Here is an 18,716-nt window from a genome sequence, read left to right on the forward strand (position 1 = left end):
GCACTATTGTCATTCTATTTATGTTGTATATTGCTCTACAAGTCATTTCTACAGATTATGTGGAGGAGATTGTACTGTTCAAGTGTTTGATCTATTAAAATTTAGAAAACTTACAAGCATTCAGGGGCCTAAACAATAACTGAAACTATGAATTAAGTGCAGTTAGTTTGAAACTGGCAAACACAAGAAGGAAGAGCAGAATCCATTCCAAATCTTAGCATTACACTTACTCTATTTCAGAAAACAGACCCAAATTTCAACTGAAATACAGAATATTTGGTACATATTTTTGCATGCACTCTGGCAATGTTTCTAGTGTGTTCAAGGATGGTCTTTTGTAATTCAGTAATGCCTACACAGTGTTTTTTTGCTTGCTGCATGTGACGCATACAGTACGCTGCTGCTGTCTGCAACTGTTGTAAATTCATTAATGATGACTGAAGCGTTGGACTTCCACTGAAGCATGTGACGTGTTCTCCCAGTCATCTGTGAGCAATCAAACTGGATGAAAGTGATTTTGTTAAGGCACAGTACAGTTATCTGGGAGTCTATCCTCAGAAATATCAGGCAGCATTTATATGGAGCAGCACGCTCTTCATTCACATCTAGCAAGCGCTGTGATTGAGTGTTTAATAACTGTCATTTTGCAGGTTAGTGTATTGTGGGATACATGCTGTTAGATCTAAAAACTGCTGTGAAACTTACTTTGCCATAAAATTTGTTTCCCACCTATGGTATGCATGCTCAGTGTTCTGGTCTGAGATTCTAAAATTTGAGTGCATTAGGTTTTGATTAACGTTATCTACTTTACATTTGGTCTAGCTGTCCTCAAGGGACTGTGCCTATTACTGACTGAGGATCAGGTTTTGTGTTCTTTCATGTGTCTTCTGCTTCTGTCCATACAGCTTATGAAATAAGCTCACTTTTACAAATCAGAATGAAATTTAAGATGAGCACACACTGTTTATAGGCTCTATAGTTGTGCGGAAATAACGTGGCAGCAGCATCTGAGAGTTTTTCTCACTAGGGTAATTCATGCTGGGAACACTGCTACGAATTACGACCGCTGTGTCTAATGGTTCACAGTAACGTGGATGCTTCTTGAATAACTACTGTCAGAGATGCCTGATTTCTCAATGTTACAGCTATACAGGATGTAGCAAGTGTTGTTGTCTGCAGCATATAATGTATATTTCTAGCTCAGAAAAGACATGTAAGCAGAAGTTTTTTTTGTTTCAAGCCTGAAAGCTTACATTGTCATGGCAGATGTCTTTCTGACCCTGTTTTCTGCCTTAATGGTTCGGCACAGGAAGATACTTCAAGTTTACACCCAGCTTTAAATACACAATCTGCTGTAGTTAATACTGTTATATGTTTTAAGCAGCTGCTCCAATGGGATGTCAATTTGAATAATTATTAATTAACTGTATAAATACATGAAAATATCTTACTGAAGTTCTTACAGCAGCTTAAGAAATATTTAATTCTTCAGCTGGATTGCTGCAAGGATGCTTGGAGTTAAAGTATACTTTTTGCTTCAGCACAATTAATGATTTAAGACATGTCTTACATTTGTCAAGAGTGAATTATCCTCCGACTGTGGTATCATTCCAGAAAGTAGTCCTTGCAAGTCTTTGTGAGATCTTGTAAGTCTCAGAATTAATCTGCTGATCAGTTACACTGTACATCACAGTAGCTCTTTAGGAGTTCAGTAAATGTATAGGGCATTCTGAAATTGAGTGTTTCGATTTCTCCACTGTAATACTTGAAAGCATAGGAGCAAAGTAACTGCAGTTCTGGCTCGGTCTGAGAAGCCACATGCGCTTCACTGCTTCCAGGAAATTAGGGGAGATTCTAAAGGCCCCTTCTGAGAAAACACAGGTTTCATTCTTTTGATGTGCAAAGCTCTGTCTCGTTCTCATGCTGCTTTGCCATTGCAACATCTCAGTCGACACGGGAGTTTTCAAGTTGCACTGGTTAGTTTCGTTTGCCTTTGCTTTAAAGAAAAGCCATTTAGTTCTGCTGCCAGTGTGGCAGGCTAAGTTAACCACTAAGAAGTAACTGCTCACTAAACACCACTGTTGGAATGCCTTAGAAGGTGTAATTGTGTCTGTTTTCAAACAAAAAATATCAGCCCCCTATAAATTTGCAGTTGTGAAGTTGAGGGAAAAACAACAATAGTGACTGAGTCAGATTTATTTCTGGAGGCTTTGCCTTATACACCGCTAGACAATAGTGCCTTGCTTGCAGGATCACTAACCTGTCAATAAGGATTTGCTGCAATCGCTTAATTCTTTGTAAAGCAGTTTTTGCTGTGGTGGAATTCTATGAGAATCTCCTTTGACTGCTTTTTCTAGCTTAGATAAATCTGACCTACCAGACATGTACAGCTTAATTAAACTTTAAACTATATTCTAAATAACAGTAGAAGTCTCAGTTATTCTTCAAGAATATATAAAGTATGTGAACTAAGACAAGAGCAATGTTGAAATAGTCCATATTAATAAAAATGCAACCAACAACCTGAGGTCAAAACCAAGTAGCAATGGTTAGAAGAACCGTGAAGTCCCTTCTGTAATTGGGGGAGACATAAAATAAAAATAAAATAGATAGGGTTTAGTGTTCTATAAGAAAATTATTTTCTTAGAAAAAATACTCATTCTTCAGTCAAGTGACATTGCAGAAGGCCACATTGTTTTCTGTGACCCTGAATAAAATTACTGAATGTCAAGGTTCGGCTCAGGCAGTTGAGGTTTTCAGATGCTGGGTAAGAATGTAATTCAGGTCACTAGATAACTGAGTTTTTGGTTTTAACAAAAACTTCAGTGCATTACATCTGGGACATCTTCCAATCCATGAACTTGTTTTCCCTGGTTGCCTTCCTGTCCTGGTTTCAGTTAAGGCAGATTTAATAGCACACTGGTGTTTTGATTGTTGCTAAGTGCTGGGATGCCTGTGGCCTATCTATGGGGAAGAGCTGCTGTAAATGATGATGTGGGGGTACCTGCTTACCTGCAGTTACTTTCCAAAGAGGGATGTCTTCTGATACAAGGACAGTAGTTGTTGCTTGTTACCTCCAGAATAGAGGACAAAGGCTTGGCAAGCAGAACAAAACATTCCACTTTTCAAAGCTGAGGTACAGAGATGAGGCAAAGAGCCGCACTTGTGGCAATACAGCCTAATTCTGTCTGCATTACGGAAGTGCTGATGCTACCCCTGAGGCAGGCTGAGTGCTAAATGGGAAGTATCTTAGTGCTTACTCTCTCTTGGCTCTGTTACAACTTGTAGATCATCTGCATTTGATGATAATTTGGTAGTTGATGGGTGTGAGACTCTAGGACACTTGTGACACTAGATGAAGGCTGAAAACCTTGTAATTGTTGCATTAACAGTTCCTTTTTGTTTTCATCATCTTTGAACCTGAATAGTTCTTTGATATGCAGGGATGGATAAAATTCAAATATTTTGGTTATTATCAGGATTACATGGATGGGAATCTAATGTATATATGGCAGAGCCATGGCAATATTTACAGATTGGCCCATGAGACTGGCTGTGTTGTATGCAGTTCTGATGGAAGGTAGCTAGTTACAGAAATTATTCATTTTCTTAGATATTTATGACTTGTTAGCTCTGCAGACATCTCAACATGAGATTTTTTGGGGGTGATAGCACAACTTGTCACCTGTGAATTACTTCTATTCAAGTATGGGAGTTTTGTTTCTTATACATTTTAGATTTATGCTGTAATCTTTTAAAATTCTTCATCACAGTCTTAACTGCAAGTGCTTGTTGGTGTGGTAGAAAAAGAAAGAAATCACTCAAACCTCTAATTGCAGACAACTTTTTGTGCTGTAAGAAGCTCAGACTGAGGATCTGATGTCATATGGTATTTGAGATTTTTCCCTCCTTGAGCCTTTTTCGTGGCTGACGTTCACATATAAAAAAAATCAAATCTGATTGCCTGAGGAAATTAAGCTCAGAGTAAAGTGTTGATTCTCTACAGGAAACACTTACTAAGAAATTTGAACAGTTGGATTCTACTTTAAAAGAGATTTAAGGGGAAGTTTAAATCCTAGAAATCAGCACTAATGTTTAGGATATGCTGATTATAATACATGCTAACCAGCTACTCTGAAGCAGATACTCATGGTTCTTTGACTTTTTTTTTTTTTATGCTGCCTTTGTCTATTGCCAAATTAAATCTAAAGATATGCTTTTTACAGGCATTGAATTTAATATCTCATCACTTTATCATTCTTTTCAAAAAACGTTTCAGCTTAGTTTTGAGATCTGCTTGATTATTTACTGTTTTAACAAGGGACCCTATACAGTGCTGGATCTGTGCTAAGTGTTGTTTTCTCACTGAGTCCCATAAAGGCATGAGCTGTTGTACTGTTCTACTGAGTGTTCTACATCAGAGATTCTAGTATTTGAAAGTTTAAGGCTTGAAACTTTTTTTTCTTTGGTTTTACTGATTATTCTGATTCTGTTCTGAATTACTGAAACTTTGAGATCAGTACTGAGTTTTTGAAAATAAAGATTTATTTTTATTTTCAAATGGAAAAGTGGAAGAAATGTTCTGTTTTGACAGCAAATAAATGTTACCTGATTGTGGAAATTGCTTCTTTTGGAAGATTAGTATAGAGATGCAAATAGTTAATGTGACCAACATCTCCAATCTTTGCACCACTACATTTCTAAAATCCATTAAGGATCATACACCTCTAGAGCCACTGTCACTTAACCTCCATTATTGTCCTGCTTAGTCTTAATATACTACTAGTAATGAATCACATACATGATTCTACTTTTTGTAGTGATCAGATAATACTTAAACAGTTATCTGCTGCAGCTTAAATGCTGTTTGAGTACTGCGGACAAATCCTTTCCCTTGGAACAAGTTTTGCTTTTAAATAACCAAGGAGGCCATCCATGTAAACTTTTTAATGAGTACAGTTATCATTGATATGTCTAGAAGGTGACCCATGCTCAGCTTAGGAAAGTCAGCTAAAAGGGTCTTTATACCTCTGATATTGCAAACAGGCATTGAGATTGTGACTTACAGGAAATCCATAGAGAGAAAGTTTGATTCTGATTGTGAAACCTTAGGTAAAAAAAAAAAGAAAGAAATAGCATTGTATGGAGATTATCTTAAAATAATGCACTGCTGATGACAGTAGCAGTTAATTTATTAGCCATAAAAGTTGCAAGAGCAGTTCCAGATGAATTCTGTACATAAATGAAACAAATCTCATCTGAGATTTAGGTAAATGTAGCAATGCTTATGTTTTAATTTATGAATCTTCTGATTTTAGACCTAAATATGTTACTAAAACTTGATTATGGTTGATAAAAATTTTTTAATCTTAGAAGTTGTTTAGGACTTGGAGTCTTTTCTTAATAAAACCAAACCACGCAGAATTGCAATCCATAAATAAATCCATAAATCCATGTACTACATGAAGTATACAGTGCCCAATACCTGATTTGAGGCTCTTATCTCTAGGGCTGCCTGAAGAAATAAGGAAGTAGGTAGTGAGGCCACTCTTTTGTGCAAGATGTCTCCCAGGAACAAAAGCTTGTCAAAATCCTGTTGACTCACAGAAGGAAGTGGAGCAGTCTTACATGTACAACACCATCTTGAGCCAATAACAGATCAATTTAACAATTGACTGCAGTCATCCCTAAGAACTGTCCTTTGGCTGTGCAGTGTTTGTCATTATCTAAACAGTGGAATTTGAACAGCCCTTCTGTCTAACATGTTTCTTCTTTGTTTGACTTGGAAAATGGCCCCTGGTCCATATATAGGTAATGTGTTGCGTTTTCTGAATTTTTCACTTGAGCGAGATTCCTGTGCTCAGGAAAGCCACTGCCTCCAATTCTGCTGGGATTCTTGAACCTTAAAATGTCTCTTCTCAGAGATGGTCCCAGAACTTCCTTAAGCTGCTCTGAAAACATGGTAAATTTGAAGGCTGCTCTGAAGCTGATTTCTTCCAGTTTGTTGTAAGATATACACCGAATATTTGCTTAAGTTTTTAGTTGGAAAAGGTAGTGAAGTCTTATCACAGAAGTGTGCCAGGATGACATTGAAGTTTTCTCTCTTTCAGGATAAGAATTCTGGTGAGACATGAAGAGAGGTGCATAAGGGCTAAACATTTTAAAAATGGAAGCTGTATTTTCAATATCTTAATAAATAGCTTTACCTATCAGTTCTAAGTAAACGTGTGCATTATACATGAAAAAAAAAACCAACACAGAACACCACCACCTTAAGGCCTTAACTCAAATCCATAACTTTTATTAATAAAAGGGAACAAGGTATTCAGTGTGAGCTTCCTTAGAATTTTGAAGCAGTTTTCACTGCAGTGGGTATGAAGTGTATGTAGAAGGTCTGCCACGTGCCTAGGGTGTGCATCAGCTGAAATGCAGGCTATCTTGGTACTTGTTAGCAAAGAGCAGTACTGTTTCTAACAATATGTTTACTAGACTGAGGGATGCCCATTAAAAAGGTACTGTTTGTCTGGGACTGTCTGGCATTATTTACTGTCAGGTAGTAGTCTTATAGTGAAGGTTTAAGCATCACTTTGATCACTTTAATTACTATGGCAGTTTGATCATCCAGAAGACAGTTTGCTTGTAGTCAGAAATTAGGGATATGCAAACTTCTCCTTTATCTGGCAGGATAGAATATAGGGAGATTTTCTTTTTCTTGTCTTTTTTTTTTTAGTGGGTGAGTTTTTTCTTTTTTTTTCTTGTGAAATTTAAATAAGCTGTTTATTTGTTTGTATTTGAGAAATTAGAGTATATTTTCCTCATAGGGAAGAAAGCTGCATGCAGTTACCGCACATCTTTGAACGTTTTCTTTCCCCCTTGCAATTTTTACAGTGTTGCATGACACAAAATATGGTAACAGGAATGAAGAAAATGACAGAGTAACAGAGTATGTAACAGCAGTGCCTGCTCCTTTCTCTGAATAACAATCTATCAGATGTACTGCCAAGAGGATGACATTTGTAATGTTTAATAGAATGTTCACAATTTCATGGGAACTATGCCTTTAGGCAAGAAAATGATCTAAAGGTATTCAATGCAATAGAAGTTGATCATAAAAGTACTCACTTTCAGAACTTAGAATTTTTTTCTAAGCTTTCTCAGTATATTCCTAACATTCTTACTCATTTCAGATCAGGAATACTTAACAAAATCGAAAAATGTTGTTAATCAAATTTTTGTTTCTTTATTTATTACTAATTGAGAACAAAAACACAGAATGGTGGTATAATGTAGTTTTACTGTTTTTAAGTGTTTTAGAAGTGGTCAGGTAGGGATGTAGACTGCATAAAGTTTTACGTGTCCTTTTTATGTTTTCTGTAAACTTTGCTTCTAATGAGGTGAAAATTGTGAAAATAAGGTCTTACACTGCAGCATATAAACTAAGTATGGAAAGATATTTTGGTGTTAATCTAAAGAAGTGTAACTAGAGCTTATTATATGAGTGTTCCAGTTGTTCAGATATGGCAAATCTGGTACATAGCTGCTGCTTGCCTCTTCTGGGAACAGGAGAGATCTGTCCCAGGGAGCTCTCTAGGCCTACAAGTGAAAAAGTTTGCTAAAACTGAAGTTTCAAGTAGTATGCATGTTTAAAATACAATCTTGTATACATATCCTACGTAACAAATATTTCTGAATTATTCACATGATGTATAAACCCAAGCCTCTTAAGTTTTTAATTGCAACTGCAAACTAATCAAGTTCATGCCTTTTAAAATCCTTCAAACAACTGTTTGAATATGTATTACGATGATTAAAAATAAATGTGGAAATGCCAGAACTGTCAGCTGCTCACCATGCTGCGTTTTCAGGGCATGGATCTGCTGTGTTTTAGAGCTCCCAGTGCAGCACTGGTGTTTCAGGCCTACAGAAGCACTGTCCTGCTGAGCTCTGTAGAGCTGGGGACTGTGAAGACCAATGTCTTTTACGAGGGTTCACATTTCATACATGAGTTATTTTTACTGTGTTGCTAGTCTCAACACACTCATAATGACTTTTTGTATTCTTCAATCCTGAAAATTTGATCTGAAAAACTATTCAACATAGTACCTAAGAGATTTTTTTTTTATCTCTAGATTTAACTAGTCCTCTATTCTTTTGTCATTTAATACTAATTTTTACTTTTTTAAATCTAGTTTTCTCAAACAGGCAATCTCTCAGCATATAGTTTCTGAGGATGGCAACAATTCCTTTTGTTATTTCAGATAATATTTTTGCATTCTGTAATGTTCTGTTCAGAAACACCAAAGCATTTTATAAATGTAATTAGAAGAGGAATTTTCTTAAAGCAGTTTTAAGACTGATAAACAGAAGTATATGGAGTAATTTTCCCAGGGTGGCTGAGAGAGTCGCTAGGGAATGTAGCCTCATTCTTTTTGTTGTTGTTTTTAATTTGGTGACTTTAGTTGTTTTCACATGAAAGTCTCTGAATATTAAATCTTCTAAAAAAGTCTGAGGCTTTTACATGTATTTCAGAGCTTAGTTCCTTTTTGCTCATTTTTTCTTCCTAGCTTGTGACCCAGAGAAAGTTTTATTATAGGAGCTAAGGATATATATATATATATATATATCTTCTCATCATGTACTTCCTTGATTATAGTTTATTTGTTCCAGTATTCTCTTAGTTCTGTGTTATGTGTGGAATATGTTCTGAATGAAGAAGATATTTTCAGGTCTTCTACTGCATTAAAATAAATCCATCTTACCATTTCAAAAAAAAGCAGAGGAAAAAGAAAATGGAATTAAAGAGCAAAGAAAACCTAAAATACAAAGATTGTGGGTTTGTTTTTAAAAGTTGAAAATAAATTAGTTACAGGTTGTTTAATGTTTTACGTACTCCAGTTGAACATGTACTTCCATTGCCTCATTCATGATTGCTGAAGTGCTTCAAGTTAACTTTGAATTTAAGTGCCACGTTAAATTGGGTTCTGAGCAAGAGAGGAAAAAAAAATGGAAAAAGTCCAATCTATTTTATTAGGATGACTTTAAACATATTTTCTTATCTTGGGCTAACTCCCAAGAACTGTTTGAAACTCTCAACTGTTTTGAAACAGTACAGAAGAATGATTTGGTCATTAAAAAAAAAAAACCCGAGTTTATGTAAATAAGTACAGGTGATTACATTAAAAGTAGACATCTTTAAACTACCTTCTTGCCTTCTAGCTGTCTTAACAAAATGCTGATGAAACATCCTTCATAAATGAGTCCATAACATATGGTGGAATTTGATTATTTCACTTGTGTTTAATATCTTGTATATCATTGTTTCTCTGATAAGAGGAATTTACCATATTGGAAGGAAGGCTGTATTGATATTTTTTAATTCTTTTTTTTTTCTCTGTTTTTTTTTTCTCTTGTGTGCATGTCTAGAGAGTCATTTGTGACCATGATGTCATCAACACCTATCACTCTTTCTTTGCTTCTCACCATTTCTTCTTCTGATGCTTTTGAAACAATACTTTTAAATTCACACTTCGTTTGTATTGGTCTGAATCTTTTCTTTACAAACTTCCACAATTTTATACTGGAGAAGAGGTCTTTGAGGAGAAGAGAAAATCCAACAACCCTGTGAACTGTCATCAGTGGCTCCTATTTTTAGACTGATTTATTATTATTATTATTACTTTTTTTAATGCATGCACACTGTGATTTGGACGTGTGAAACAATCTTAAATAGCAAAACTTTATTGAATCTCAGCATGGTTGGTATGGCCTTCCCTGGGGAGAGCAGGAAAAGATAACAAAGCACAGTTGAATGAAAAGTATAACACTGATAACAGCAGTGTAAGACGCTATGTGGAGCTGTATAAACTGAAGGAAGTTAATTCAAATGCAGCATGATATATATCCATCCAGAGTGGATATAACAGCCTAGTGTAGTAGGAGGTGTCTGGCTATACTGGGGTGTTGGTACTAGATGATCTTAAACATCCTTTCCAACCCAAACCATTCTATGATTCTATAATAGCAAAAGTAATATGTCCTAAGAGAGCTTCCTTTTAATATCACAGTAAAATCATATTCTGTAGATTTCCAACATCATAAATCCAGGCTTTACTAATTTAAAGCCAAAATTCTGTACTCTGAGGTTCAGAAAATGGTAACATCTCTAACAAAAACAACAAAAATTGGAAATATTCACCTACAGTTATTGTTCATAATATTCTGCTTTTGATGCTTAGATGAAGTCAAGGTGTAGTCACTTTCTTCTTCCAGAAATTTTGACAGGATATCACGCTGACATCAAATCAGTTCACAAAGGAATATATTTTCCTCTGAAATCACTGAACAAAACACGCACCTAGACTGCTGTTTTTGCAAGGGATTCCTTCTAAACCTTGCCTAATGACTGTTCTTTTCTGTTGGCAGTGGTGATTTGTCTGTTGTCTCAAATGTCAGTTAGCATAAGATAAAGGAAAGACGAGAGCTGCAGTTACATAATCTTTTCTTTATCTCTTCTTTCAATACTTCAGGAGTTTTACTTCAAATGTGGAGCACACCCAACAACCGACAGTGAAACATCTGTGGCTTTGAACCTTGTTGCTACAAACAGTCGTGGTATCACATGTATAACCTGCACAGATATTAGGTGAGTACAATGAAAAGTGTCAGAGATTCACAGTCTCAATGCTTCAGAGTACTTATCACTTTCAAAGAGTTCTTTTTCTTTTCTCCCTGTGCTTGCTTACCTTTTAAAATGTGTGGTTTTTTTTTTGTTGTTGTTGTTGTTGTTGTTTTGTGTGTTGGTTTTTTTTCTTTCCAGTATTGTGGTAGGAAAATGGCCTCATTCAGATGTATTCTTTGCTTTGGTGCTATGAATACAGTTTGTATACCCCACTGCTTATGTTCCAGTTACAGTCTTAAGTACTTAATATAGTGTTCTAGGTGTATAGATCTTTGCTCCTAGTTCGTGTTTGAGTTACAGTGAATGAAATCATGATTTTAAGGTTGGCATACTATTCCAGTATACAGGAACCTTTTGGTGTTTGTTTTATAAATCAAAGAAAAATTACTGATGGCTCATCTGTTCTCATATTCTTGTTTATTGCATTTTTAAATACTGCTATCCATCTTACTGTATGGCAAATGGGCACATATGTTCAAGAATATAATTACCTGCAAATGCGTGATTAAAAACTAGTTGACAAGAAAGACAGTTAATACCACTGCAAAGAATTATCTGAAACACATTCATCCAATGATAGAAGTTTTGAGGTGGATCCTCAAAAGCATTAACAAAACTGTTATTAATTTTAAGTATATTTTAATATTACTGCTGATTCATCTGTGTTATGAAAAAGAATGTATTTAGAGAAAAATATGTACAGTCTTACAAGATGGTGAGAAGTCTGGATAAAACTGTTAGGGATATCTTGGGAGAAGAATCTGTATGAATCTGATCTTGAATGAAGAATCTGTATCTGTAAGAATCTGAAAAAAACCTTCCTGTTGGAAATATTAGGTCATCGTGGAGGATTAGAAGACAATGTAGGGGTATAATATTAGATGTGACTATTGGGTCGGATGGAGGTCAGGAGACATTCTTTGAGGCAGAAGGTGGGACTGCAGAGTCTGGAGATGAGTGGAGTAGGACCAATGGGAAGGAATGAATCAGAAGTAGCTACTTGGCTAATGTGGCTGAATCCGAAGTTGTTTGTCACAGGAGTTGTCTATATCATTCATGTTTGGAATGAAGTGTCTTCATATTATGACTCTTATGGAGTTGTTGTGGACTCGGTTGATTTCTTCCCACAGGTTATTCTCATTTTATCCCACACCTAGTGTAATTATGTTGTGCTTATGTACTAACTGTAATGATAGTAGCTGTTTTGTTGCTGACTATATTTCATTGACGAACGTGTCTCTTTGTTATAGACTGAAACATATATTGAAGAACATGGTATCCATCTCATTACACATACACAGGCTTTGCAGAGTTGCTTTGCATCTCTTTCAGAGATTTGCAGGCACAATGTGCAGAACTAATTTGCTTGTCCTAATGGTTTGGTATGCACCAGTAGTGACCTCTCAGTAATTATAGGCAATATGGAGTTTCCATTCTGCTTTCCAAAGAATAAGAGTGAAGAATATCGGTTATAAATGTGTTTACTTAGTCTTGAGAGCTGGTTACAATTATTTCAGTCAAATTTGAAATAGATATGTTGACATTCTCCTGAGTTGATATACTCAGTACAGAACTATTCAGTGCAGAACTATTCACCCATAGTAATGAATTTGTAATTTCTTTCCCTGTTTTGTGGCAAAATCCCAAAGGAAAGAAAAAATTTAGACTTAATTGTCTGGGTTTTCTTGGCTGAATTGTTCCAAGGGCTATTTGGCTTCCTAAACTTTACTAGTTTGTTTATTTATTTATTTACTAGTTTGTTTATTAAAAGCTTATCAATTTTCATTTATTTAAGTAAAGGCATCAAGTAATTATGGAAACCTCATTTTGAGTAGAAGTTTAGCTCAGCACACAATTATGGGAGCATTAGTTTATAGATAAGCATGTTGGATTTATACACTGAACAAGGAAGGAAGACATGTCTGTTTATTGGCATCATGCCTATGTTGTGAGGAAGAGATGGCAGGTACTGTAAAAGCAGCCTACAGACCAACTGTATCCTTATCAGTCTTCAGAAACTCACAGGAATCTGCTTCCATCCCAGTATGTCTTACGGGACATGGAATAAATTGTCGGCAGGTGGCACTGAAATCTGTTACCCCAGGAATGAAGGAATGAGCAGCAAAGTCCTTCAGCAGCCTTTTTTTTTTTAGTTAATTCAGTTGTAAATATATTAATAAATTAACATAAGCAGAATTCAACTCATAGATGAGTTACTTTCTAGAGCTGTAGGCACAGATTTTCTCTCATTCTTCGAGAGATGCAGTGAAATAATGATGAGACTATTCTGTCTTCTGTCATCTTACAGACTTTGTAAGGTTTTCAGGGTGCCCTCCTGCACACCTCCTTATCTCCTCTCAGCTATGGGCAAGTCTTTTGTACTGGCCACTGGAACTGGAAAAAATTAAATCAACAGACATTAAACAATTCTATTTCAGGTCCTTCTCTCTTTTGTGGTTAACTTTGTTTAAATGTGCCTTGACTGCCTCAGTGAAGGTAGCACCCTTACTTACATAAAAATGTGTACTGTTGAGGACTGTAAAATGGCAGTCAAAATAGAGAGTTTATGGAAGGAGCAGCTGAACTCTGTAGTGGCTCATATGATGTGTCTTCTGGAAAGAGATTATTTTGAAAGCATCTTCCGTGGTGTACATTGGATGCTCCAAAGGTAATGCTTCCTGTTTATTTTCACGGAAACAGCTACAAAGAGCACAATAACACCATTTGGTAGAACAAATTCTCATCTACAAAATACTGTTTTTCAACATAGTTACCACCATTAGCTATGCATTTTCAACAGCAGTGTACAAGAGCCTGCATGCTGTGCTCACAACCTGCACGGTTGTCCAGATTGTGGCTTGTCTTTCATGTTACTGTCGCCACTGCTGAAATGAACCACTCACTGCTTCACTGTGCTCACATCTCCTGTTTGGTCTCCATAAATCTTCAGCAAGTGTCAGTGAACCTCAATGGGTGCCATTTTTTTCTGCATGGCAGATTTCAGTTCCACACTTCTGCTACCTACGCACTTCCACGTCAGAGGCCATTTTGTCCTTCTGCTGCCATCAGTCCACAGTAACAACATGTAACGGAATACTGTCAGGAAGGAACTGCTGTACCACCACCATCTGTCTCTGAAGTTATAGGCCAGTGTAATTGCATAGGAGGCATTACTTTCAGTTTCAGAACTGTCTCCAAACAGCAGTCTCTCTCAGATTGCTAACTCAACATTTCACCGCAAAGGTGCAGACTAACCTACTTAAAAGCAGTAATTTCACCTGTCCATTTGAACAGTTCACTGGACAAGAAGAATGCTCTAGTGTGACACTGTAGTACTAAATGGAAGAGAGCCTGATCCCAAGACTAATGCTTGGTATATATCCTACACAGTAATCTGACAGATATCTCTTTGTCATGGACAGGTCAACAAAATCTTGATGTTGAAATCCAGGGACTCATTGCTGGTACTAGATCTACAATGAAAGTATACCTTCTATCCCAGTCACAAGATGGCATGGGAAAAGCTTATTCATGTCCTAGTGTTCCGTATGTAGGATTCAGGAAACACTGAACATTGTTACTGAACAATGTGAAATTTCTGTACAAAAAGCTGAGTTTCACAGGACAAATGGTACATATTCCCAGGTCCTTTGTAGTGGAGTGCTGTGCTAAGGTCATTCTGTGTACTTGGGCTATGTATGAAATTTCTGCTCAGAGTTTTTGAGTTTCTAATTCTTTTCTCCAACCTCATGTTTTTGGGACACATATATATAACTCAAAACCTTTTCACTTTACTTAAGCATATAGTTCTCTGTTTATCATTGTAAAATAACTCCTCTGCAGCTGAAAAATACTAACTCTGCTAGAGTAGTTTTCAGTGAAACTAACTTTCATCATTTTGTAGCGTTCAGCTGGAACATTATCAATTACTTTTTATTAGCTTTGCTACACACACAAAAAAAGGATTTTGTGGCTATTCTTCATAACACATTTTTCTTCTATTTTTTCTGAAAAAAAGTTGAAACAGGAAAAGGTGTTAACTATGTGTTATTTATGTATTTCTTTATTACTATTGTTACTAGCAAGATATTTCAAATGTGTTCAGTTTGGGGCCCTTCACTACAAGAAGGATATTGAATTACTCAAGCATTTACAATGAAGAGCAACAAAACTGGTGAAAACTAGATTGATGAGGAATAACCAAGAAAATTAGGGTTATTTAGTTTGCAGAAGAGGAGGCTGATGGGAGACCTCATCACTGTCTGTAAGTACCTCAAAGGAGTTTGCAGAACGTCGTTCACTTCTCAGATGCCAAGATAGGGTGTAAATAAATGGATTTTATAATAGTGTAATAAATAGAGGAGGTTTTGTTTATTAGGAAGAAATTCTTAATGTAGAGAAGATGATCAAGCATTGGAATAGGCTTTCCTGGTAAGTGGTGGAGGCCCCAACCATGCAGAGGCTTGAACATTGCACTGAGGAAAGTGGCTTAGTGGTGGATAGCGTAGCTCAGGTTGATGGTCTTGATTGGCCTTGAAGTTCTTTTCCAACTTAGATGATCCTATGGTTCTCGCTTTTTCTCTGTTTTCTTACATACATTTATTATGTGCAGTCTACCACACATGAAACAGGTAAGCTCTGAGTTGCTCAGTATGGCACATCTGATTTTAGTGACGTCCATAGAGTTCAGAAAAATCTTATTTAAGAAGTACTGTCACTATGGTATATTGAAAAATACACAGGGGGAGTAATATTTAAGCCTATTGCCAGTTTCTACTCTCCAGTTTACATTAGGCACTCTTTGTGTTTGCCCTGACTTTATATTTGTTATGAATATTTTCACATAGGTGTGACAAATGGAGTGAATTATTTCAGAGCCAAACACTTCTATAGGTTTATATTAAGTCTGTGGGCAGTATTCCATATAGTGTAATGCCTTCCAATGCTTTCTGCTTATCTACAACAGAGTTAGCATGAATTGGCAACCTTTATGCATTTATTTCTTTCTGGAGCATTCAAGGTGATGTGTTGCTGTTTTTTGTCTTTGAAGAAGCTCTTAATAAATTGAGTAAATGGCTGAAAGTTGAAACAAATACTAAAACTGTTCAATACTCAAAGGGAGATTTGCTTTTCTCAACTGTTTTCAGAAGTAACATCAAAAGGGGTTAGGAGTACCCCCTGGGTACCCGTAAATCAGGTTCAGGAATAACAGTGTTAAGCAGCGTAAAAATAAAACATGTGGAATAGAAGTGCCTCACATCATCTTTCACAAACTAGATAGAGCATGATTCCTAAAGGCACCATTATTTTTAGCTTTCAAGAGATACAGATAAATACAAAAGATACATAGGGCTTTCTGTCCTTTAACAGGTAGAAAGAATTCTCCAGAAGTAGTATTTGCTTTTGTGGTGATCAAAAGATTTTATCCAAGAAATTCCTACTTTATAACTTTTAAGAAAAAAAAAAAAAGGTTTTTTTTGTTTAGACAATGGAATCTTGTCATTTTTTTTCTGCTATTCAGACTTCTTAATGCTGGAGTTGAAGGATTTTGCCGGTGAAGTATTAGAAGTGCATACTCAAAATGTTCTTCACTGGTAACTGCAGTTTAAGATCTTTGTCATAATTGTTTTCGGCCAAGTCAATTCAGTTTCTGATTACATTAAACACCACAGCAGGAGACTATTGGAGAAGGTCGGTATTTGGGGAAAACTTCAAAGGGAAAGTGCCACAGAAAGTCATGTTAGAAATTCAGTGGACTTTATTTTCTTTCCTGTATTGCTTGATAATGCTGTGTGTTGCTTTGAGGTCAAACATTTAGTACTGAAATTTAAACATTCATTTAGAAACTCATGAAACTATTTGCCTTAGCTTTCTTTCATTGTGGATGCTTTCTGGATTTCAGAAGACAAGAAAACGGACTACTAGAGGAGAAATGTACTAGTGAATATGACAGAAAAGTGAGGTCTACCTTGACATCCAAAAGCTTTAAAATATAATTCTACAAATCTTACCATCACGATTGAATCAGAAGTTGCAGTTGAAGCGTTTTGTCTGGTGCCAATTCAGAAGCAATTTGAACAGATTTTTACAAGGGCCCTTCTGTTCCCTTTCAAGACCTAAAATGCAGGCTGTGTCCATTAAAAGATACTGCATATGAGTAATTTTTTAGTAAAGAAAATGACACCTTATTCTGGTCTTTCAATTACTCTTTTTTTTTTTTTTTTTCTGGGGGACTGGAACTAGAATTATAGAATCATAGAATCATAGGGGTTGGAAGGGACCTCAAGAGATCATCGAATCCAACCCCCCTGCCAAAGCAGGTTCCCTACACCAGGTTGGTGTTACTTGGCTATTATCACTTGGCCATGATCACTTGGCTATTATAATCCATGGAAGTTATTATGTCTTATTAAGTCTATACATAGCTCATCTTTTTAAAAATGTTGTTTCTCTCTGTGACCTGTTTTGATAATGCAGTCTCCTCTCCAAATCTCTGCCTGCTATGTTCTGTTGTCTTTCTGTACTTTGAGCTGTTCAAAGAGAAGTGAGAAAAGATTATGTTAAGAATTAAATCTACTTTGTGTAAGTATTACGACCATCAGGGACAATGTCTACTGCTTTCTCTGCTAAGAAATTAATGGGATTTCTAAAGAATCACTTAAAGTAAGTAATTAATCAAATAGCAAACTAAGAACTGTTACTAATTGGTTTAGGACTTTTTTTCTCTTTTTTTTTTCTTTTTCCCAACAAAGTAGCCTATAGAATACCAGTTTCTACAATTGTAATATTTGAGTTCTGACACAAGCAAGGCCACACAGAGGAAACCTTTCACTGCCAGTTTTGTTGGTAAATGAACAAAGCCTACTAATGCCAGTAAGTGACATTCATTCACATATTGTGGGTGTTAGACTCAAACATTTGTACCATGGTCTTATGGAATATGTGCATTTTGCATGAAATTCAGCTGCCTTAACACTTCCGTAGAGTTGTAGCCACTATTATCTAGCTGACCCCTATGGCAGTGACAGGAAAGCATTGTGATCTTACTGTTTTGCCTCTGGACTTCATATCAGTAAGAAGTTAAGAATAGATTGGCAAAGCTATTTTACAGTTACACTGTATGTGTCCTTTACTGGCAGGGGATAAATGAGTAGGATGTTATACAACCTCTCATCTCCTTTATCAAATAGCAACTATGGATGTTTTTTATGTCCATCCATGAGAACATATGCTGCCTGTTTACTCCTCTTTTTTGGTGCCAAGGAAAAGTGCAGTTTACAGGAAGGAAAGGTGGAAAGGAGAGTCCTGACTACTAGCTGATTTTTTATACTTATTCTTGTATTTGTGAATAAAGATGTATCTGAATTGTGGTGTGTTTTTGTGTTTTTTAAAACAGCTAATAACAGTTGCTAAGAATTTTTTGAGGTAGCTACAGGTGTATTTTATTTCTAATGTAAATTGATTTCAGTAATGTGCATCTTTGTGGTTTGTATTAGATGCAGTACACCTCAGCAATTCTATTTTTCATTTGAAATTTTACCTGAATCCTGCAGATTGTAGAATATTTTGAGTAGACTTAGATGTTGCATCTTATCTTAATTCTTAGTTACAGCATGAGTAATGCAGTGAGCTTTTTGTTTTGCTCATTTCTTTGCTTATGTGTTTTAATGCATTTAGCAGGACAGGCTTATAAATTAACTCAAATTAATTAAATTCATCAAGTTTAATTTTTTCATTGAAAGTGGCATGTGTCAAGTCTCCAGTTTATCCACGTGCAAGATTTGATGGACCTTACCTCCAAAATACTTTGAGAAAGTAGGACCACTTACTATTTTTCATTTATTGATTGTATGTAAGATGATGACTATCAGTTTTGTGCAAGAGCTGCATGCTTAAATATGAATAAGTAGCAGATTTATGTGGAATGTTGTTCAAAGAGACATTCTGAGAATTGCAAACCCACAATGTGTCTTTTCTCTCATAAATGCTAGTAGGTCCGCATGTTTGCGACTTTCTTTTCCTTCTATTTAAAAATAAT

At 36.0% G+C, this 18,716-nt stretch overlaps 1 protein-coding gene across 1 annotated transcript in view; it reads left to right on the top strand.

Moving 5' to 3' along the window:
- The window catches only part of PRKN (parkin RBR E3 ubiquitin protein ligase), a 654,450-nt gene that overhangs the window by 290,798 nt on the left and 344,936 nt on the right, over positions 1-18,716 (top strand). Inside the window, exon 6 of the mRNA XM_065731250.1 lies at positions 10,527-10,642. Coding sequence (XP_065587322.1) covers positions 10,527-10,642 — 116 coding nt within the window. The remainder of the gene's footprint in view (positions 1-10,526; positions 10,643-18,716) is intronic.

The sequence above is a fragment of the Cyrtonyx montezumae genome, unplaced genomic scaffold (genome assembly GCF_038088225.1).
Source record: "Cyrtonyx montezumae isolate F1298 unplaced genomic scaffold, pur_monq_1.0 scaffold_0, whole genome shotgun sequence".
Classification (NCBI taxonomy): Eukaryota; Metazoa; Chordata; class Aves; order Galliformes; family Odontophoridae; genus Cyrtonyx; species Cyrtonyx montezumae.